Source organism: Osmia bicornis, chromosome 3, assembly GCF_907164935.1.
Source record: "Osmia bicornis bicornis chromosome 3, iOsmBic2.1, whole genome shotgun sequence".
Taxonomy (NCBI): domain Eukaryota; kingdom Metazoa; phylum Arthropoda; class Insecta; order Hymenoptera; family Megachilidae; genus Osmia; species Osmia bicornis.
Window position 1 is genome coordinate 9621393 of NC_060218.1, and position 25108 is coordinate 9646500.

The 25108-nt window shown below is 37.1% G+C and overlaps 2 protein-coding genes across 2 annotated transcripts in view; both read right to left on the bottom strand.

The window, feature by feature from the left end:
• The window catches only part of LOC114872464 (terminal nucleotidyltransferase 5C), an 85123-nt gene extending 74759 nt beyond the window's left edge, over positions 1-10364 (bottom strand). The window contains exon 1 of the mRNA XM_029179679.2: positions 9741-10364. Coding sequence (XP_029035512.2) covers positions 9741-9896 — 156 coding nt within the window. The 5' untranslated portion in view covers positions 9897-10364. The remainder of the gene's footprint in view (positions 1-9740) is intronic.
• Positions 10365-15461: 5097 nt separating this feature from the next.
• Positions 15462-24944, bottom strand: LOC114872504 (2-oxoisovalerate dehydrogenase subunit beta, mitochondrial). The gene is made up of 8 exons (XM_029179757.2): positions 24340-24944; positions 23956-24033; positions 23574-23776; positions 23146-23301; positions 21724-21895; positions 20304-20449; positions 17053-17139; positions 15462-16099 (listed from the first exon to the last, which is right to left on the bottom strand). The coding sequence occupies exons 1-8, from the start codon at positions 24482-24484 to the stop codon at positions 15959-15961; spliced, it is 1128 nt and encodes a 375-aa protein (XP_029035590.2). The 5' UTR covers positions 24485-24944; the 3' UTR covers positions 15462-15958.
• Positions 24945-25108: the final 164 nt, after the last annotated feature.

Here is a 25108-nt window from a genome sequence, read left to right on the forward strand (position 1 = left end):
AGATCGACGAATTTATTATGATAATATATAGCCCGTTTTTGTCCACCTGAATTATACTTTGGTATCTTTCATCGAACTTGTAGATATTCTTTCTTCGTCGACCTTGATGGATCCGGTTCGTCGTGCTAGACTCATGCTAATTTATTCCCCCGGATGTCGATTCGCGAAAGTGATTATAGCAGATGCCGAAAACTTGCGGTCGTTATTTAACATGTTAACTCATTTATTTTTTTTTCTTCGAAGGAAAAAAGCGACTACAGAAGAGCTCATTTAAAACGCAGCGTATGCTAATACGTGCCTCCTAATTAAGGCATACCATTTTTTTTTTTTTTTACAATTAGTAGCAGAAATGTTGCAGTAATTGCATTATTAAGCTCCATGAGTGTTTCCATTAAATGACGAATTAATTTTGACATAAAAGATACAGGTGATTAGAAGGAACAATATTTTAAAACATTTCGAAAAATGGATACACGGTAGACGTTTTAATTAAGGAGGTCGGTTATCCTGCATTACGTATCAGAAATATGTATCGTTTCTAATTGCAACATTACTTCCGTGCAATGAGATAAATAATACTTTTCTGCGAGTCATAAGAACAGGTAACCACAAAAAGAAGTCGAAACCTCAAAGGCCTAAAAATCCATTCCGATGAAATTAATATCTTGCGCTTTCACTTGATTCTTTTACAATATTAACGATATTAACTTCCAGGATATCGAATGACCCACTGACAGTGTGTTTCACTGGGTAAGTGAACCAATTATTACCTAATTCACCTGAATTCAACCTATTTGTAAGACTTTAACGTGCACGTATTCCATTGTTCTTCTATGATGCTCCTTGCAATTTTTTATGGAATCATTTACGTGGTTATTTTTATTAAACTGTAAGCTTTAAATTGATGTATCATAAGCACCATTTGATGATACTTTTATGTCATCAAATTCTGATAGACTTTGTACATCGCAATATAGATCATTGTTTGCTGCAAATGGTAATCAGCCATTTTGTATTAGGAATATTAATGAGCCATTTGTGCAGTCATTTTTATCAAACTTTAAGCTTTAATTTGATCTATCGTAGATACTATTTTGTGATACTTTTATGTGATGAAATCATGTCAGACTTTCACCGCTTCGAACTCGGTCATTTAATACATAACTTAATGTTAATTACCCAGAGATACAATTAATTCATAATCAAAAGAAATTTCATAAAATTACGCGGTCTTTCTACCGGTAAACACACAAGGTACTCCGTGCATGAACGAATTTACCTGATTTTTTATCCTCCATCAAGGTCCTAGCCTAACTAGCGCGAAAAATTTCATCATATCGCTTTGTTTTTCCGTTTCTTTGCTACGCATTGTGCTCCGACAGAACACTGTTACGACATTGTTATTTTAATTATTTCATGCGAGCAATAAGAGGTAGGAACAGAGGGAAATAGATTCTTTTAACCGTTGCAACGATGCAGACCCTCTCGTGGGATCAATGGGTCATTGCCCCGTGGCCGCAGCATCAGAACTGGCCAACAGGAGCACGGCAAGTGAAATTCTTGACTCCTCCACGCGATAAATAATCAAGTGTCTTTTTTCTTTCTCCTACTTTTCACACGAGAAATTCGTTTCTTCTTCACGGTACTCGATAACATCGGCCAACGCGAAATATGAGAATTTTCCGTTTCTATTTTCCACACCTCGATTAACCCGGCGTTTTCTAATTTACAGCCACAGCTGGATGCGTGTGGCAATCATGACCCATGAAGAGAACGCGGTAAACAATACACGGTTTCTGGGTTTCGAACCTATTTATATTTTCTACGCAGAATCGTTCACGGTAAGAATTATTCAATTTAAGATAAATGTAAAAAATGCCGCTGTTAAATGAATTGTCAATTTTATTTAAAAATTTTTGTTCAAGGTTTAAAGCATTGAAAAAGAAAAATATTTATTATTTGATGAAATTATTATTTTGTAATCCCTGTTGAAGAGTTTGGACAGCTCGATATGATTAACTCACAATATTATCTTTCATTTTTTGATTTGGTAAGAGGTTAAGAAAGAAAGAAACGATAAGAAAAATCATTACATCACGATCCTTTCTTAATCGACGTGTTAATGATTATTTGATGCGTTCGATGTTATTGCACTTTCTTTTTCTTAATGAGTCACAATCTGATCGTGACAATCAGAATTAGAAAAATCAGAGCCACAATTGGAAGGATGTTTTTCAATATTAATTTATTCATTTGCAAGATGAAAATGTATATTTTCATTTGAAGAAAATGCTAGAAAAATTGTCGTAATTTGATGTATTACTTGTCATTTCAGACGAAAGAGGCTCGTGTCCCAAGGATCACGAAGTGGCACGCCACTTTCATCGCTGTCCACAAATATCCTGACCTTAACTAGAGCTAGTCCCCTCAGATGCTGCGTTCATGCGTGTTTGACCGCCGCGCCGAGCCTGTCTATTTTTGCCAATGGCCGAAAGTGACATCGCTTCATGTTCTCGTACACGATCTGAGTGACACTGATTCCATGACGAAACCACGTGAAACGATTCGTCATTTCGATGCTGACTAAATGAACCCGTCCAATGAGCTGGACCAATCTAGCTACCACAATAGTCATCTCTGTTGGTTGTAGGTAAAATCTAAGATTCTAAATTTCTGACATTCCAGAATTTCTAAATATGAGGATTTCAGGGTTCCAAAATTTCAAGATTCTAAAATTCTAAAATACTAAAATTAAAAAATTCTAAGATTGTAAAATACTAAAATTTCCAAATTCTAAGATTCTAGGGTTCGAAGTTTCTAAAATTCCCAAATTCTAAAATTCTAATATTTCCAAACTCTAAAATTCCAAAATTTTGAGATTCTAAAATTTCCGAATTCTCAAATTCTAATATTCCCAAACTTTAAAATTCCAAAATTTTGAGATTCTAAAATTTCCGAATTCTCAAATTCTAATATTCCCAAATTTTAAGATTCTAAAATTTCCGAATTCCAAATTTCACAAATTCTAAAATTCTAATATTCCCAAACTTTAAAATTCCAAAATTCTAAGATTCTAGAATTTCCCAATTCTCAAATTCTAATATTTCCAAATTTTAAGATTCTAAAATTTCCGAATTCCAAATTTCACAAATTCTAAAATTCTAATATTCCCAAACTTTAAAATTCCAAAATTCTAAGATTCTAGAATTCCCAAATTCTGAAATTGCAAAATTCTAAAATTCTAATACTTTAATATTCCCAAACTCTAAAGTTCCAGAACTCTAAAACTCCAAAATTCTAAAATTCTTTTGCAAAATCAAAAGGCTCGCCACAGAAAAAAATCCCACTTACGCCAATGGCAATGCGTTAATCCTTTATTTCTTCTCTACAACTTACAGTAACGCGTTAAAATAGCATGGTCTATCCATTCCTCTCCCAGCATTCAAACTCTTCTATTCCTAGAGTTTTCCTACTTTTCCAAAAACAGAACCAACATCAGCTCTCCCACTGCGAGAGACTAGACTCTGAAAATAAAAAAACCAACCCAAAGACAACCCTTATAAATAATAAAAGACAATTTTTCGAACCACAGTTCACTGTACAAATCGCCGAGTATCGATTTCTTGAACTTCTCCAATTTCAATTCACCCGGAGGACATTAAGAAGCTTGTCATTACATAATTCCCCGTTTTCTCGTCCACTAATCATTGCTTTCATGGAACAGTTACGTCAGTAAAGTACACGGTACGGTCTCGTCGCGGTTACTTTTGTTCTTGCGTGAAAAATTTTTTTCATACGCCCACGCGTAGGCATTCTTCGATACGGTCGCCGGTCGACATCGATAACCGGACTGATCTTTAAATAGAATAACGTTTTGTCACCGATACCAGGGATCGGTGATTGTGCGTGAAAGTAACGAGAATGAAGAAAAGGTTAAGCGAAAGGTAGAACCACTTTGGTCTACCTAAAGTTAAACGATTTACTAGTCGCCAATTCAACTGACTTTAAATGGAGTTCACTCTTATCAATGATCGTAATGCCTATTAATACCCTTTCATCTTCTCTAGTTGCCATCAGACGGACGGTATTCAATTATTTATTTATCCTGACAAAGTGTACTGTAATACAATATATCTGAAATATAAGTATTGATATATGGACAAAAATTAATATGATCTTATATCAACAACGCGTTCACGATCAAATAAGATGCCGAGAGTCAAATAGTTTATTCTTCGAACTTCCTGGACCAAAAGGCATTCGTAACTCAATGCGTGAATGTTGAGTGTTGAAATATAGATAAGGGCTAATGAAAGCCGCCCGTCTGGCATGAGGACTTTTGGTCTTTGCCAGTTATGTAGTCGTTTAACTCTTTGAGGCACGGTGGGATTAAAAATGTCCCTACTTTTTGATGTATTTCACGGCATGGTGGGACATTTTTAGTCCCACCTCGAAATCTTGCAGTTATACCTTTATTAATAAAAATATACCAATTTTGTTTCATTTAAAACCCGATAAAATTCCTATGCAACATGGGTCTATTTTTTATCTGAAATCCTGTGCCTCAAAGAGTTAAGAAAAGCCTAAGAGAGAACATCGTTCGCATTGCATGCATATAAATAAACATAAGTTTCTTTAATTTTGTGATTGATTTCACAATTAAAATCAGTATAATATATGTATATGTGTAAATGCGTGAACTGCATAAACGGACCATAAAAAAGTTGCCTCATTAGCGCCTGATTTTTACAGTTTTTCTAAATTTACGCGAGAACTCTGAATACTTCCAGAATAAAAAGAAGTCTAAATTATTACTCTATAAATTCTGAATCTACCAATGAAAGTCTCGTCAAAATCGGTTCTGTCGTTTCGAAGATTAGCTCGTTTAAAGACAGATAGAGCGACAGACAAAAATGTTGCAAAAGCGTGTTTGGGTTTTAGCAAGGTCCGAAAAACCATTATTTCGAAATCACAGACAGAGACTTTAATTTTATTTATATGTATAGATATTTTGTTTTTCATTTCATAGTTATCCTACTTCTCAAAAACCAATAATAAGAATAAAATTTTTAAAAAATTTGTAAGGATTTGAAATAATTTACTTTTGAATTTGAGATCGTAGAAGAATTGGCTCATTAGCGTATGCGCACGGGTAATTACACGGTAATCGGCAAGCGAGGAATACGAAAGAAGCTTTCACTGGAAGATGCGTAGGCTTCCGGTAGCACAGTGACACCTTTTACCAGGACGTTCCATTTGAATTTACAATGGAGAAGAGCGAGCACGAGCTTCCGGTATGCAAGCGCTACAATGAATTTTGAGCGTTTCCACGCAACGACACGCGACCGATTCGCAAAATTTTTCAACACCTATCAGACGAGATTTATTTACACGCGAAATGAATTTCTAATCGAATTCAAATGATCGAATCACCGGGAATTAATTAAAATTTTATGTAAATAAGATCAGATTAAACGAGGTAACTCAGTAATTACTATCGCTCAAACGTACCGGAATTTGTTTAACGGAAGACGGAGGATAACAAATGAGACAGATTTGCAAAGAAAGGGGCGGGAAAGAAAATCTCATGCTTCAAAGGAATTTTACATAAATATTAAATGCAAATGTTACAGTCAATAATGAATAATTAATAGCGTGGAAAAATAATTAATGTGAACGATTATTGAAAAATTATGTACAATTGTGTCTAAATTATAAATGAGAATTTTATTACAAACAATACAATCGTTGTTCTCATGGAAGCTTTGTACCGTTTTAAATTCGCAAAACAAACTAATTTCTTCTACACTTAATTTTTCATATCTCACGCAAAATTTTATGAAATTTTCTTTAGAGCAATTATTTCTAACAAACGGTTGGAATAATGACTCGAGGTCCACCTTGCTGTCATTAGAATAAAAACCATCGGTATTATAACTAAGCCGATTGCATAACACCTTCGAATACGTCATTGCTCAAATTAATTAATTCAACAGCACCTCGTGCTGGAATATTCGCGAACGGTTGTATTAAAAGCCGATGAGTGTACATGGAACGCGATCTGTTAAGTAATCATTCCTTTCAACAATTGTATTTTAAGTACACCGAACAAACGTGCTGAGATAATAAAAAAGAATTTTATTATTAAAAACAGCGAAATTTATTTCTGTACTTGCAGATTGATCAAACAAGATAACCGATGAAAATAAATGTTACCGCTCTTGATTGAAATCAATAAACATCCCGGTAAATGAAAATTTATGTTGATCCAGGAAGAAACAATATTACTAAAGCATTGATTAAATTGCACCGACGATCAAATGAAATTATTTCGATCGTTTTAAATAATTGTCACGTAGGAAACTAGATGATTTTTGGTGCGCTCAAAATTCAATCCCCTGTTCGTATTTTCATTTGTTAATGAGAATCGTGGAAACGTAACAGATTTATGAATTTCATGCTGACCGTTTCGCGGTTGGAACGGGCTGAATAATAACAGTCCTTTCATTGCATATTCATCGGGATGGACCAAAAGACTCCCGGATTATAGTTTTCGAATTCAAAGTGAAATTATATGTCCATGCAGTTCCTTTGGAGCGAACACTCCATTGCAAGGTTTATAAGTATTAAATCGTCGCTTGCCTCCGGTACAAGTGTAATCTTCGTCGATCAATTTTTCTAATAAACATTGCTCCGGGTAATTGGAAAGTGCTTCACCTACTATATTTTCCATTTAACGAAAGCTTTCAATCACTGTGAATAACGAATAAATTTTCAGAGGAAAAGAGCTACTCGAAGTAATTGAAGTATTTAATTTTTAACGATGGTTCTTAATTAATTTTAAGACCGGAATTTCTATGTTTTTTGTATTAAACATTTTTTGTTTCTAACGAGAACCGAAGGATTTGGAAAAAAGTTTGTTCACCAGGGAAAGAAAAAAGATACTGTGAGCAACTTTGAATCCGACCTTCCTATAAACTTTTAGTAAACAAGTGAAGCTAAATATCTAACACGTGAACTTGTGCGACAACAAGAAACTGCGTGATACTTTGTTTCAGAGAGATTCCTAGCATTTCAAATTTACTTGTGTACTGTTCAAGTCCATTACCAGTAAATATTATTTGAATAAATGAAAATTAAAGCCTGCACAAATGTATTAGTTATATTTATTTCATAAATATAGAAAAATTCAATTTTTATTCTACTCCAATAGAAATTTAATTTTTTTATAATTTATTAAAAATTTGATCTCTGTCCTTTTTGTAACACTGCTGCTCCAATTAAATTTCTAAACAATATAATTTTTATTTTACTCCACTAGAAATTTAATTTCCTTTAAATTACTAGAAATCTGATTTGTGTCCATTTTGTAACACTGTTGCTCTAATCAAATTATTAAACAATACAATTTTTATTCTATTTTAATAGAAATTTAATTTCTTTTTAAATCATTAAAAATGTTATCTGTATCCCATTGGAAAACTGCTGCTCCAATACACAATATTATTAATTCGAAATGACAAAAAATAAATTAATTCTCAAATAGCACCGGATCCTAAATAAAAAAAAAAAAATAAATAAAAAATAATGAAAAAGAGTCTCGTTATATTTTTGCAATATCATCAGCCGTTTTATCACGAATCACCCTATATAAAGCAGTCTGAAGTCCAAACATGTTTTCGAATATTTAATACAATTAAGGAGATCCAGACGGTAATGATTAAGAATCGAACGTTATCGTTATCATTAGCGCGAAAAAATTACTCTCGGCTAGCAAATAACGTCGAGAATAGATACACAGGCATTAGACGACGAGAAGACGAGATGAGATTTTTCAGGGAAAAAGGTTATCACTTATTATGTACAGATAGTAACTATGACAGAATATCCCTTCTATTTCAATCTGTTCTGTTATTCGTCGTTAGACTGGCTATACCTACAGCAAGAACATTCCTTACAAGAAAAAAGGAAACAGAAGAAAAATATGACCCTCAGTATTATGATTCTATTTTCAATAGTACAGGATGGATAAATTTGTTTGCCTTCACGCGTCGTGCTCGACAAGAACTTATAATTTGTTTCTACAAGAATAAACAAATTTATCGTGCCGTTTATAGGACAACAGACTTGACTTCATATAAATTACCACGCACAGAGATAACGAGTAATTATTATTACCAATATTGTTATTAATATTCAGAAAACATGTAAGCGTATCACGAAATGGTTAATTAAATGTTTTCCGAGTTGAACTATCGCAAAATGGCAATGTTTAACGCGTTAACTGTTATGGGGGTCATTGGTCATCGCCACCTCCGATTCCTATCTACAGAAAAAAACTTGTATCGTTTTATAAATGAAAATTAATAAACAGCTAACTGAAAGCTTCAATTTGAAAATTAATGGCCGCCATTTTGAAAACGTACATAGCGGCAAAACACGTCCGCCACAGTGGTTGTATCCACTATTACACTAACAATCACTAAGGATACAATAAAATAAGTATTATCTATATTTATTCGTGTCTGAATGCTATTCGTTATTTATCAGAGAAATTATTCAAATGATAGTAACGCGACTCATAGAAACTCGAAAATATATAACTTGCGAAAGATAATCACTACTTTTTACAGTTTCCTAATAACGAGCTCGATGTCTTGTAGATATCGTTATCGCGTTGAAATTCGCTGGCTAACACACAATTATATATCCCACGCGTGAAACACGTTCTTTTTCCTTATTTCAATATCAATGGAGAACAATGTCGCATCCTACACGGCCAGCATCTTGTCTCAGGCGTGTCGGCCAATCGATACTCGTGCCATTGCTCCGGAAGTGATCCTTTGGAATCGAGACAGGCGGCCCGAAGTGACGTCATTCCGAGTGAAATAGCAATAGGAGAACGGTTGTTGCGTGGGTGGATGTAATGGGCTCATAGGAGCATTAAAAATGCTTCGAGAAGGAAGCACGCTTCATAGTCAGCTAATATCGCCATTGTCTTACCAGCGAAACACCGTTAACGCAATATTTCGTTCGACCTTTCGAAAAGGGGTTCCTGTATCTGTTTCATGAAAATGAATTTATTCGAGTTGACCGCAAAACCGAAAGCGAGCCGGTAAAGCGATAGTGCTCGTATTTCGTGGAAACACGCAACGATTCGTGCAATACGTCTTCGATGGGGGGGAGAAGAAAAAAAGGTCACGTGTCTGACAGGCACCTCTCTAGCAGCAAAGTTTCTAACCGGCAAATTAATACATTCCAGGACAGTGATTGGCCAACACCCTGGATCATGTCTGGACACCCGTTATGCTAATTTAATAAGTGTCGTTCCATATAAATTCAATGTTTTCCGCTAGCATTTCTCGGCATTACCGACCGTGATACGATTCTGTACGTACCGTTGAAATACGACACGTTTCTAGAACCGGCATTGCAGTCGAACAGAACAACGAAAATCGTTGTTGGATATCTTTGAAAAAAGCACGTATGTACGTTATACGTATTGTCCGTTAATGGCCGGCCCGCCATGATTCCATAGGATTCGATAGATCAACCGCGTCCGACTAGACGCTCGAACTACTTAAATCCCTTTTAATTTCTTAGGTTAACGACACGCTCGAGCATCGGCGCACACTCTGCGTCACGCGTGCGGATCGCCCATTATATGGGTAGAATATCGTGGGTACACGACATGCGAGCTAATATGACCCACACAACCGTGTCAGGTTACGTAAGCTTACCTGCATCAGAGGTAGAACGTGGCCGGGATCGACGACGGATTTGCTCGTCTCCTTCCTCGGTGTCGGCTCGTCCTTTGTTACGTCCCCAGAACGAATCTCCATTTCCGTTTGTTGTTCTGGTAATCGGTTCTCGACGTTACGATTCATCTCCTCCATGATCGGGACAACCTTCACTCCGTACGATATCTGAATCCACCGGTCTCTCACTACGCTTCTTACTCTTTCCACGAGAGAAAGACGAACAACTACTGTTTGTAAGTACAGGTTAAAAGGACGATGATCGATCGATTCACAGTGAACCTTGTCTTCGGAATGTTCTTGTCGCGCGACGAAACTCACGGAACTAACACTTTTACGATTGTACGGTGCCGTAACGTACGAGAGCGTGTCACGTGGTCGGTCGGGCAGGCAGAAAAATCGAGCGAGAGAATCGAAATGTTTGTTCGTGTCGCGCACAGTTTTGGGGAAACCGGAAACGGTTGATGCACACGCGTGTACTCGGTAGTGCGTGCGTTCGAGGGTGACGATTGAAGGAAGTCGACAACGATTACGGAAAAGAACAACGAGACGACCGGCGGGATTCGACACTGCGAGGATCTCGTGCTACACGGTCCCGGCGTGATGTCGCCCCACCCGACTCGACCCGAACGCCGCGTAACTCCCCCCACCACCACGGAAGGCAATCCGCGCGTCTGCCCGAATTTGCCCGAAAGCTGCCGGCCTAGTCGTCGCGATGGAACCAGGCGCCACCGGCAACGCGGAAAATGCGAACATTCTCACACAATCAAACCTATTTTCCTTTTACATCGATTACTTTTCATCTTCTGTACAATAATCTACCCTATCAACCCTTTTGTGTGTAGGAATCATGCGTACCACTCGTATGGTGGACGGTAGAACGGAAGCACGTGACTCTTCAACACGTTCGCCGCCACGTTGGTACTAATGGCCGACGCTACGAATTACATTCCATCAAATATTTCATTAAAATATAATTAAAACATAAATCGAAGTATTATGCTTCGGTTTGAAACTTTAAATACCTTTTAAATCCTTCAAAATTTTCAGGATTATTAACAGTTTATCTCGAATGCAGTTTTAATGCACTCTAATGAGAGCTAATTTCTCATAAACGGCTCTGTATAACCGTAATTGATGTCGAACTTGTTCAGACTTGGCGTGAAACCATAAAGATCAGTTTTATAGATCAATGATGTGTACGTCGGTTACTCTTCCTGTATCGAAAGTGATCCAATAAACTCTTTTAATTTATGGTTTATCGTTTTACGACTTTGTATCGTATAATACGCGCTTTAATCGTTTGTCTTATGACTTTATACTGATTTTACACACTTTGACATAAGTGTGCTCGAGTTTCAATTTATTTACCTCTTATCAGCGGTGCGATTAAATTAAACAAACATGTAACTTTCCTCGGGCGTTAGAACGAAAGGATATCTGACATTTAATCAAACTCACCTGCATCGCCATACATACATTGTTTCAATGGATTCGAAAAAGGATTTGTCCTGCGAAGAATTTCAAGGACCAATGCTATTACTCAGACATTTCTTATTCTTTTTTTTTTTTCTTTTGTTGTTTTTATTTAAACGGCTTGTCATTACCATATTAATAAAGTAAACTTTCGCATTTTTCACAGCTAATGCGTTTTACCTAGACAACAGCTGCGCGACTGCACTCGACTGAACGGACGAGGTAGACCCGTTAAATGCCACTGCACCTTCGCTGCATTGCGTATCAGCCGGCAACTTTTGCTCGCTTTTGCGCTAGCAATTGCATCCCGTTTCGTGTGGCACGAATATCCAGATAGAATGGAATTCAGACTGAATCGTAGAAAGCGTTAACAGTCCGTTTCCACAGTTTTTCTATCCTGTTATTTCATTATTATACCAGTCGTTTCTTCGTTATTATTAGACTGTGGATATTTGTGTGTTTATAAAAAAAAATAATGTGCATCGTTTTCTTTTGCAAACGCGTTATTTCGCAATTAGACAAGTGTGTTAGATATTCACGTTATAAGTGGTACCTTTAAACCGTCAGTGTAATTTGGCACGTGTAAAACGACAGAAAGAAATTGTTCCTCGATAAGATAAAAGCGCAGCTGTAAGTTTCGAAAGCGTCGTAAATACGTCACTGATCGATGGAAATTTTTACAGGCGTCCAATCGGTGCACCTGGAGAACAATATTGACCCGGGCTGCATCGTTCGGTGGAAACGTCATTTTACGGGCTCGTTGTGAATCAGCATAATAAAATCGTCGCGGTCGTACGATTGTTGAATCTCAACCAGCTCGACGTGCTCGCCTCCGACACGTGCCGAGAAATTCAATTAACGTCGTTTTGTTAACTTATTAACAGGGTGACTGGCACGAGGGTCACTGGTACCTGGCGCTAGCGAAATAATTGCAAAAATACAGAATATAAAAGAAATTTTTAGTACCATCAATACCTACGTATGGTTTTATTAATTTAATTTAATTAAATGATTAAAAAATGGAAGAATGATAAGTTGTAGGCATTCTTAATCTAATTTAATTAAATAATTAAAAAATGGAAAAATTATAGCTTCTAGGCATTATTAATTTAATTTAATGAAACAGTTAAAAAATGGCAAAATTATAAATTGTAGGTAAATTCTATTATAATGTATCCTGGTTGTTTTGAATAATAAATTGCAGCAGTAGATTGAAAATTGTTAATATCGTTGATAGTTCAGATTGTCTATGTCTTACCAGGAAAATCTGTATCTACTGCGCCAGCTAGAGTGTTCCTCGACTCGCAATGTGTACGTTATTCCGCATTTATCCAAAAGTCAGCCAAAAAATAAAGGACGAAAAACAAACTCGCAATAACTTGATCCATTAATCTCGACAAGTATCATAAATTTGATAAGAGCCATATTAAGGAGCGCAGTCGTTACTCGTGACCGAGTGAACCATAAGTTCTCGTTTGTTGTTTCAAAAGTACGAAGTGGTCCGATAGCAAATTCGTGAAATCGTTTCTTATTCACCCCGAACGAAATGGCAGATTTATTCGTGAAAGTGTCGGTTAAAAATAATATTAATTAATTAAAAAGTACTCGAAAATTGATCGAGGCTTAATTAATCTGGAGATTTACATCTTCTTATCAGAACCGTACAAATACCAATAATTTTCATAATCAAATATCTTGGAATGTCTATTGTTTGCTATCATTTGAAACCATTCGTTTCCTGTTATGAATATTACCGGAGGCTTTTTGTAGTCCATTTTATAGAAGCTTGAGCTTCAAATTGATGCACCATAGGTGGCATTCTGAAATACTTTTATGTCATGAAATCTCGTTAGACCGTTTACGTTTCGAAATCGCCCGCTCGATATGCAACGGCTTAATAGAAATCGCGCAATCGGCCCGATCGTCGATTCCGATCATCGGGATCGGTTCGACGGACGGTGCTTTCGCAGGCACATCGATTCATCGCGGTGATCTCGTTACCGCGATCGAGGATCCGTCAACTTTTGACGTCTACGAACGCATCGGCCCCATATGTTAGCGTGCACGAGCCGTTGCTCTATTCCCGCAAAAATCGGCTAATAAAAAGGCAACTCGTCGACCTTCGATATAGTCTATACCTTCGACTGGCGACTGGCTCTCGTTCTTTCTTTCTTTCTGTTTCTCTCTCCTCGCCATTCTCTCCTTTCCTCTTACCTCTTTCTCTCTCTCTCTCTCTCTCGCTCTCTTCAAGTCTCTCGTTTTTCCTTCTTTCTCTACCTTTCTGTTTCTACTGCCTGTGCGCTTCGACGGTGTGCACAGTTGCCAACTTTCACGTATCATAATACACAGTGAAAGAATGTGGTTTCCCTTTCAAATTACAAAATACGGTGCGAGCGCACACAACCGAGCGAACGCACACTTCCTTCGCTTACCTCGATCGTTTCTTTTCTCGGCTGAATTTCGTCAGGATTCCGATCCGTCGACGAATCGATCCTCCACTTCTGTCTACCGCTCCGTGACAGACACTCGATTTTCAATGAATTCCGGCGGAGAAACGATCGATGAATCGTTTAGGATCGTTAAATGTCAACGAAAGCTTCGAGCTTATCATCGTTATCCTGTCTCAATCGTTATTTTATACATTATTCAAAACTACTCCTTTCTTTCTCTCCGTCTTTGCCGATCTTTCGATTGAGGTCGTAAAATCGTGCGTTCTATCGGCAAGCCTGGTCTCGCCTTCTTCAAGGATACGATCTCGGCCGGTGCAACACCTGAGACTGAAGCCTTGATTAAGATATTACGTTGCCACGCATGGTCCACACGATCGGCCGCTCGATTTTACAGCTAAAGACAGACTTGACCTAGATATTCTGTAAAAACCGGTAGGCACGTCCGTTCTAATTGCGAATATCGATTCAAAGGGACTACTCGCTCGTCGCGGCACGATTTTGTATCATCTTTCGTGGCCGTTCCGTCGAACAGGAAAGGATTTATCCGTTTGGCCATCGACAAGATTTGGGTCACGGACATCGTACATCGGCTACGAGAACAATAAAAGCTGCCGGCCAATCGGTCCCTTTCAACTTCCTCCGCAAAGTGCCCTGGCGTTTTAACCCTTCGCTGGGTTAACGTGGATCCGGCAACCACTTTGAATCTTTATTTGCAATTTTTATTTTCGAAACTTATACCAACGTAAATGTGTGTAGAGGCAATTTCCTTTGCAAAATTGAACCGCCATGTTTAATCCTTGGCTGGGTTGCTGTGTATCTGGGTGGCCATCGATTGAAACTTCAATATTTCCAATTTTTATTCATTTCCTCCGCAAAGTGCCATGGCATTTTAACCCTGGGTTAGCGTGGATCCGGCTACCACTTTGAATCTTTTTTGCGATTTTTATTTTGGACACTTACACTGACGTAAATGTGTGTAGAGGCAATTTCCTTTGCAAAATTGAGCCGCCATGTTTAATCCTTGGCTGGGTTGCTGTGTATGTGGGTGGCCATTGATTGAAGCTTCAATATTTCTAATTTTTATTAACCCTTGACTTGGTTAGCGTGGATCCGGCTACCATTTTCAATCTTTGACTTTTGTCAAAGATAATGTGTGCAACGCCAACTTCCTTTGCAAAACTGAGCCGCCATATTTTAGCTCTTGGTTAGCGCTTGGCTGGGTTGCTGTATACCTAGGTAGCCATTGAAGCTTCAATATTTCGAATTTGTATTAATAGTATCTCAAGCATGAGAATCCCAAGTGATTTTGTAATACTTTCACAAAATTATGAAGGATTAAAAAAAAAAAAGTAGAAATAACTACCTTGGTACTTGGTTGTTCATACAAAAGTTGAATGAGAACATGATGTAAATTTTGTTAAAAAATTTCACAATTACTATAGTAGAGATTGAACTCGTCTTCGTTTCGACGAGCTACATCGAATAAGTTTATTTTTATTCACGTTCGAATTGGTGGCAGGCACGTTAACGTTGCTTAGCGTTTATTCGTCTGCGTTGAAGATTTACGAGACGTGTAAATAGATGACTAGATCTCGGGACGATAGCTGTTCTAACTGAAAAGAAATAGAGATGAGAATTTCTAGCGATTAATTTTTTTCATTTTCCACCGAAGGTTACATTATAATAAAGCTTCAGGAAGGAATATTAATCATTTCTACTGGAACACAATATCATGTTCCTTTATTACTTCATTGTAGAAAGAAAAGGTTAGACGGTACACAATAAACTACTTAATTTATTTTTGAGATTACTTTTCTTTGATAACGTTGAAAAATGTATGAATGTTTTAAAGTCGCGTTAACATTGACCGCCATAACAAAATACATTATAAAACAGATCATCAACATCCTAAATGTCATGGTGTTTACTGCAACTGACTTATTTTTCAATTTAACTTTTCCACTTGTTCGTATTATTTTGTTTGAATTAAATTTGCAGCGGAGGCGAACATGTTAAATCTTCAAACAACAAATCAACGTGTATTTCAACGTGAATATCTTTCAATAACGACGATGATAGGGTTTCATTAATAAAAATAACTGATAAAATTGAGTGAAAATAGCTTTCGAGTAGGTAACTCGAGGATGGTATTGCGAGGCCGTAGAAAAATCGATGTCGTATCTGGCGTGTTCTCGAGGGCGAACGTCCGCACAGGCAACAGGTTTCCGACGTATTCCACTGCATCGTCTTCTTAAGTAGAATATCCCTGCTTTCTCAGTAGTTCAGCACGTTTCTGACAGACGCGAAGCATCTCCACTTATCGGGTAGATAAAACGGTTCGAATACATGAGGGAAGGGACTGTCCCAACCGGTGACCCTTTGTACCGGAGCTTCCAAATTCAGAAAACATTCCTCCTATTCAACAAACATTTCCAATTAAAACAATATGACAATAGAGGTATATTTTGTCATTATTTCATATAATGCAAATAGGATTAATCCTTGAACAGCGGAATCTGGGTCAATCGTGACCCAAATTAAAAAAACATATATATAAGGATATTAACTTAAAGTTGAATGTATAATTTTTAATCAAACAAAAAGGTTTCGTATATTTGAAAAATAATTTAAAAAAAATGAGAATATAGGAAATACGAAATTAAATTAAAATTGAGGCCCTCTCCCTGGTCCGCCGTCCGAGGGTGAATATCATTTGCCATTTAAGCGCCCATTTGTAAAAATATTTCTCCCAAGTATCAATTATTGACTCCGTTAACGCGAAGTTAAAAGTGTATCGCGATAATTGCAGCGGTTTCGTAAGAGATTTGTCATATCGAGCGACAAACAGGCTCGGGATCGTATTATTAGTCGAATATCTGGATTACAAACGAGCTATCCGTTCGCTGATTTAGCGGTAGGATTAAAGTTTTGCAAGGCGTAAGTTTGTAGAAGCGGGCAAGCTGAAGCGTATCGAACCGTCACGAAGTGTACCGGCTGACGTAACAGAAAATACGCGTAATGATATCCTGCCACATTCCGACGATGCATTGAACATGCATCTAATACATTTTGGGTACGGAGCGCTGCGTGCACGCGCCACGAATAAATAATTTCGTAATTAGAATAACTTAAAATCTCGTTTATACGATCGGACCACGCTGCTAATAAGTCGATCCGAGAGCGGCTGAATTAAAGCATGCTTTAATTACATCAAGTTGTTTCACGTTACACTGCACAATTGGCCACGATATTACTATGCAACGTTCATTTTGAAACATAGAAATTTCCTTCGAATTCAATTTATCTGGAGAGAAACTAAGTGTGAAAATGTTTCAATTTTGTAACTCTTTGAAGCAATGAATTTTTACCTGAATCGTCGAGGCTATCTCTGCTCCAAATCCATTCGTTAAGGGTGCCTCATGGGCGACGACGAGTCTTCCAGTTTTCTTCACCGACTGCAATATTAAATATTATACAGATAAATATTATTATTCAAAATTTGTCTTTGTGTTTCTATTATTAAATTTGAAGTACTCATCAGCCACATAAGATCCCAAAGCAGTCAGTGTATTAATTATTGATTTTTTCATATGTCTGACCACATACGGTTGTTTCTACTGTGATAATTAACGTGTTGTATCTTACTGATTCGATAAAAAACAGAATGCTATAGAAATTGTAAAAATAATTGAAAGTGTTTACTACAGCAATACGTGTGAGTATTGTAAAAGTATCCATACTTAATATCCTATCACATGTCACGAAATGTAATTCGTTTTACGAAGCATGCTGTTTCGCGGATCAATTCACGAATGATTTATACATCGTCCCATATTGACTGGCGTAATAATAATTTATATGCAGCCAGACGTTAAGTGACACGTTAATATATCCGATCGAATGGATCGGTTTCGTGGCGATCGTCGAATCATTAGAAAACGAGCGAACGTCGCGTGTAATTAAGACATGTAGCCGCACACGCGTTCAATTAACACACGCCTGTCCGTGTAGTTGTAAATCATTAGAAACGGTAACTCGATAGTACCCCGAGAATGTATGCACGACGAATGAGTGCAGGTTTCGGTGACATTTCAGATGTCGACTGACCTTCCATGCTACTTTCAGAACTTCGTCCACTCGCCATCATCTTCTTAACTTTGATCGATGGCAAATCAGATGATGAGGCGACGCGACTAGAATTTTTTTCTGAGGTGAGCTAGGTCTCGGATTTATTTAGGATTTTAGAATTTTTGAAATTTTAAGATTTTAGAATTTTGGAACTTTGGAACTTTAGAACTTTAGAACTTTGAAACACTGGAATTTTGGAACTTTGGAAGTTGAGAACTTCGCAACTTTGAAACTTTAGAACTTTGGAACTATAGAACTTTGGAACTTTGGATTGTGGTGACCGGCGCACCACATACGCCGCTGTCTTTTCATTTTTCTTTTCCTTTCTTCGTGCACGTCGGGCCTGGTCAAGTACGCATTTGGTAACCAGACCCGAGCGAGTCAAAATTTCTATTATCTCCTTTCGTGTTTGTTTCAGAGCCTCGCCCGGGCCTGGGTAGTGTCAGCTCTCAGGTTCGGGCGAGCCGTTTCACCACATATTTATGATTTCTTTCCGCTGCCCTTATCGACACTTCACTATAATATTTAGACCTTTTTTTCGTTCTCTATTTTCTCTCTTTCTCCATCCTCTCTTTCCCTTCCTTCTCTGAACGCTTTTTAACGGAGAGGATGGCCGAGCGCAGAAGAGAATCTTGGTAACACGTTGACAGAGTCAGAACGGAAATAAACCTAGAATACCGAACGGAGTTGATGGAGTCGATTTCATTCACTACCTTTCCCACAGGATTTTTGGAACTTTGGAACTTTGGAATTTTAGAATTTGAGGATCTTAAGTCTAAAAATTGTGAAATTTTTGGATTGTATAACTAGAATTGCTAACCCATCACTCCTTATTTATAATTGCACGAACATCCGCATAATACGGCTATCTTAGATCCTTTCACAGAATTCTACAGAACATTACTATTTTTCCCAATTCAATAACGTTTGAAATTTTCCATCTGACAGGCAACTTTGTCACAAGAGTCAGAAACAAGTATCGTCGACAGAGAGAATCCGTGAACATATCGAAATTACGGGAAACTGGTTTTCAATTACGCTCACCTTCCCTCTGTAGTCGCCGTGTCCGCGTACCACCTGTATAATGTTTAACTGCATACCGTACAATCGGCATATCATTAAGCGGCTAAAGATCGATTAGCATAAATCAGCACGATATTCGAGTCGTAATTCGGACGAGTGAACGTTGCTTTCCTTTACTTTACGAATTCTGTGACAACGCTTGTCTTCTAACTTTCAAACACCATGAAATAAACTTGAAATTAAATATCTCCGTCTTTGAAGCTGTTAGAAAGATTAACAAATCTATCCAGTACTAGTACAGATAAATAACGAATTAAGCGAACATAAAAATTTAAGAATTTAAAAATTGTAGAAAATGTGAATTTTAGAACCCTAGAATATTCTGATCGGAGAGAAAGGTGATAGAAACGAGCAGAGAGCATTAACGAGCCGCTAATTAAATCGTAATGATCAGAGAGGAAAAAATGTACTATCGCGTTTTATCCGGGTTTCGTAAGTCATTTCGCAAAGGAAGGAATTCTGAATTCTTTTTCTACGAATTTCGAAAGTTAAAAGTTTCCTCGTCGATGTTTTGAAACTGAACGAAAAGAATGCAATTAGAAATTCGTGACAGAATAAATCGTAAAGGCGCTTTTTTTTCGCTGTTTCTACAATCAAGTAGTTTCGTCATTGGATTGTATGTTTCGATATGTAACGATTATTGCGGTGCATTAGTAGAAATCAACTTTCTGTACGTATGTTATCCGATAACTGCCTGACCCCGTATAGATACTGCTAAAAAGGTTGCAAAACGTCTGATGAATTACGCTATTATCGCAGGTATGTTCAAAATAAAATAATATCTCACTTCAAATTTTTTCGGATATTTTAATAATCAAACCGATTCTAAAACATAAATTCCGAAATTCCAAAATTCCAAAATTTGAAGATTCTAAGGTTCTAAAATTCTAAGATTTTGAGATTCTAAGTATCTAAAATTCTAAGATTTTAAGATTCTAAGTTTCTCAAGTTCTAAGATCTTAAGATTCTAAGGTTCTAAAATTTCATAATTCCCACCTGCTGCTTTTGCCTCTTGAAAGCTTGTAAATCACCTAAGTACTTTCCCCAGTACCTTCAAACTAAATTAACACCTCAAATTAAAATCACTTTCACGTGTCCTTAAAATTCATCCTCTGACACTACAAGATTTCTCTAAGTCACAGATAAACGTGTCTCCACCTTCTCGCTGTGTTTCACAATCGAAACGAAACCATGATCTCGATAAGCGAATAGTAAGATTAAAATGCTGCATATCTAAGTTTCTCTCCTTCCTTCGAACACGATTTCTTTCCCTGTCTCGTTTCGACGAAGGACGTAAGCCCACGTAATAGTCGGGCAAACGTAACAGTCATGTTTAAACGTAACGCATGCAAAACGATCTGGTTGCAATAACGCGTGAAAACGGAGCAAATTATCATGACGAAATTACCTTGCAAACGAGTTCCGCGTCCCAAGGCAGGATAGAAACGAGGTCTATTACCTCGCAGGACGCGTCGAGCTTCTCCTGGACGAGATCGGCCACCTCCAGCAATACGTGCACCTGTGTACCCCAACCCACCAGTGTCACGGCATCACCTATGAGGAAACGTACACGTTCTGTATAGGCTCGTTTTAGAGGTGTGCGAGTACTCGATTTATTCGAGTACTCGAATTTCGAGTCGAACAATGATCGGTAGGTCGAGCCGAGTCGATCGCTTGAATTTGCCGAGCTACTCGAACAAATCGAACTACTCGAATATTCGAGCCCTCGTAAATCGAAGTTTCACAAGGGCTCGAATATTCGAGTAGTTCGATTTTTTCGAGTAGCTCGCTTTTATATCAAACAGTTCGTCGATTTCGAGTAGCTCGGCAAATTCAAGCGATCGACTCGGCTCGAACAATCGAAGCGAGTTCAGCTCGGCTTGTAAATTACGAGTACTCGCACACCTCTAGCTCGTTTCACCTTACCCGTCTCGCGATTACGTTTATCCTTTTGTCGCCTATTATGTTTCAGGACCGATGATCGCGCGTGCTGCGACGATCGGATAATGAAAGGATGATTACAGTAAAACATACTGGAACGTTCATTATCCGCATTGCAACCCTTTTTGCGTTGTTCTATTTGCAAAACGCGGTTTACCAATATGTGAAACGTGTTTGGTGTCTCAACAAAGAGATATGAAATTTTGGACGATTATTACGAATAATATTGGTTCTAAAATACGATTTATACCCAGAGGGCATTATCTTAGATAATGTCGTTGCGTAAACCGAAAGTGTTTCGAAATCTGTTTCGAGGACCAGTCATTTATGTAGACATTGGCGTAACTAGGAAGGGGTCAGGGTGGACCTGGTGCCCCCCAAAATGGAGGATGGTCCCCTCATTATTCTGTGATGTTAATATTCTAAGATTCAAACGCTTGAAAATTATAAAATTCTGAGATCCTAATATTCCTGGGCCTCCCAGAGTGGGCTTTGTCCCCTCATTATTCTGAGATGCTAAAGTTCTTAGATTCAAAAACTTAAAAATTTCAAAATTCTGAGATACTAATATTCCTGAGCCCTAGGGAGGGGTTAGTTTCCCCCAAAATGTGGGATGGCTCACCTTACCATTTTGAGGCGCTAAGATTCTAAAATTCAAAAGTTTAAAAATTATAAAATTGAGATTCCTGACCTCCCAGGGTGGGCCTAGACGTCCCAAAAATGTGGGATAGTCCCCTTACTATTTTGAAATGTTAAGGTTCTAAGATTCAAAAGCATAAATATTAAAAAATTAAAAAATTGTGAAATTTTAATATTCTAATAATCTGTGGAGCTGGCCCACCCCAGGAAAGATCCTACTATAGTTACGCCAATGCTTATACGCCTACCTTCTTTAACAATTTCAGCCTTGCCGATTTCAATCTTGTAATCGGTTGTCGGCACCTCGTCGATCGCCGTGCGATACAGTATTTTTGGCTCGAATATGATACAAGGATCCGGTTCTTCTATGCAGCTCAACAAAAGACCTTTCGCGTGTCTCGCCCCTCGGGGAATAACGATCTGCAAAAGATAATTCAGGTATATTTCATTAACCCGTTCTACCAGATAAGAATTTAGAAGACGAACGACCTTATTCCACTTGAAAGCATCTTTCCGATGAAAATGAAATGTGACGTTGACGTTTAACACGCTGATTGCTACACTGATATTCAGCGAAATGATTGTTGACGTTGGTATGTGCTAGGAGTGTTGTTCTATCTAATTCCCTGTCTACAATATTTATTGTTCACGAGAGATTGTGACTTTGTAGTGTATCATTTGTACGATTATTATCATTACTGTGTATTTAGTTGTTAATACGATGACTACTGTGGTGAAAATGATTAGCAACACTTCGATTACTAATGCTACAGCTTCAATATAATTGAATAAATAAAACAAGACAAATAAAAAAATATTAAAAATAATCCTAAATTGCATTAATATTATATAACCTCTAACGAGGTTGCAACAACCCTATAAATACAATATTTAAGTTAAGAATACTTTAATTCAATTATTTGAGAATTTATGTAATATTTAATTACCTTATCAAATTTTTAAACATTGCAAATAAAACTTGGGATAAGAAGAGTTAATTTAAAAAGTTTAAATTGAAAAATGGAACAATCGTGTTCTGTATAATCATAATTATAGTATACCGTGCCAGGTATGACCATTTCTACTATAGCTAACAACGTGCTAAGAAATACAGCGATCTATAGTGTCAGTATCAAGAAAACTTTCTTCATGCATACGTAAAGTACATGTGCCGTACAATATTCATGAAATCCCTTGCAGAAAGTTAAAATCCAACGACTATAACACCAAAGCGTGTCATCGAGGAATGAAGAACATCCTTGAGCATAGAAATTTGCTTCTATAAGTTTGTATACCTTTTGCATTTATTCATCATCAACTTTACGATGATTTAATTAAAAATTAAATCATATTAAGTAGTCACAGATATTTAGAGGTCAAAAAGGAGTACGAAATGATATCTGAAGTGTCTGACCACATATGGGGCTCATTCTACTTCGAATCCATTTTCAGTCTAAGATTATGTACTGTGCACCATCTATTACTTATTAAACGAAACACGTATATTTAATGTGAGGTAAAGAATTTACTCTACCGACATTGGGTAAATCAGTTCTTTAAGATCCTACAGTGATTACAGTTATCGACAAGCTAGGGATCATTTTAAATTTTGATCAAATGAGTCGATTGCAGAGCTATAATTAATGGATTTAATCAATGTTAATATACACCTTTAAACCTGGCGTATGTGCAAAATAAGCTTCAGGACTTTGTGAATGGTAGAGACCGCCATGGCCGACAGCTCCAGAGGGCGCTCGTATCGTTAATTTACCACAGTCGAACTCTCCGCCACTTCGGTATCTGAACTTGGCTGCCTCGTTTACCAGCTACAGATAAAATAGATTAAATTTGTATTAAACATATGTAACAATATCGTAATACGAAATTATTTAACCCTCTACCCACCCATGCAACTTTGAAGTAATAAATATATTAATTGTTTTAGAGTCATGGAATCAATATCGTGTTTCATTCGTACGTATGACCTAAAAGTAAGTGTATTAATTATTTAGTAAGCTCTTTTCTTAAGTGTAAGAAATTTGGGCTATAGAGGGTTAAAGAATGTAAAATTTGCCTTAAATTGGTAATATGTAATTACTTGATCGAAAGCAGGAAATATGTAATCAGCGAATTGAATTTCTGCGATCGCTGTTACACCGGCAGTCGCTAAACCAATTCCAAAACCAGCGATTCCTTGTTCACAAAGCGGCGTATTGAAAACTCGATCGCGTCCAAATTCTTTTTGGAGATTCATCGTACATCGGAAAACACCTCCGAATGCGACATCCTCGCCAAATATCACTAAATTAAAAAAAAAAAAAGATTTGTCATCAACACTCAATGTAGGTATGTGTTATAATTAGTATGTTATCAATGTTGAAAGATAAGATAACAGCAACTTTTTAGTAAACATTCTGACTGTGTCGTAATACATACTTTATAAACCTGAATCTTAAGAATTGATTGTTTATTATTAATACCTGCGTCGGAATCTTTGGTCAACGCTGAACGAAGTCCATTATTTATCGCTTGATACATATTCATCTTTTCAGTCTCACCTGAAACGTTATCATTCCATTTAAATTTATTCACATCTGACGTTTATAGATTATTGCATCTATATCTGCACTCAGTAAGGAAGTGGTATTAAATCGATTGTGCTAATGGCTACAGCTGTCAAGTTATACTTTCAGTCAACCTTTTTGATTCAAACTTCTTCGTTGCTAACATTAGGTCAAAACTAACTCACGGTTGGATAATAGGTAAAAATTAATGTGTTTCTATTTTGGCGGGAATTCTTCAGACGGTGACACACTAGCCAAGCAGATATAAATATTACATCAGGAAGAGATAATTTCACTTACCGGGTGCGTTGTTACTTTTGTCGGTATAGTAGTTGAAATGTATCCGTCTGACATTTTCACGTGGCAACAATTTATCCGCGGAATAATTCCAAAACAGGGACGCACGAGTGTTCAGTAATCGAGTAGAGAATTTACTGAGTACCATCGTGGTCGAACGTCGATTGAGAGTTCACGGTTGCGATAATGAATAAACCTTATCTCTTCAACGTAATTTACATACAATACTATATTTTGGAACGTGCAAGACCCTGTGGCTCGACCAAAGTCGAATTTCGTAAAAAGCCTTGCCTGGAGATACACGATGCTTCACAAGTTAACATGTCCCATACGTATACTGTTAGTGCATACGGTGTATTTGCGGTCATACATGTTTTTCAAGTTCCTTTCGACAAATCCCCTCTACCACACAGATTTATTTCTCCTTTCAGTGTTATCTATTTCTATTTCATCTCTTTTCTATGCATATACATATAGAGTAATGATGTATAATGTACACATATATGGGGGTGATGTTTGTTTCAAAATCGTAAACATGATTTTTTTTTATTCTCTAAATAACATTGATAGAATAGATTGCAATGAATTACTTAGTGCATTGACTTTTACTTAATCAATGTAGGATTAGATGAACGTTGCAAATGGCTGTTTCTAGAGAAACTTGCTGCGATAACATTCTGATTATCGTAATGACGCAACGTTGTGTAATAACGAGCCCGAACTTATCTATTGAATGTTATTAAAAGGAAAACATGATGCACACTTGGTTTCT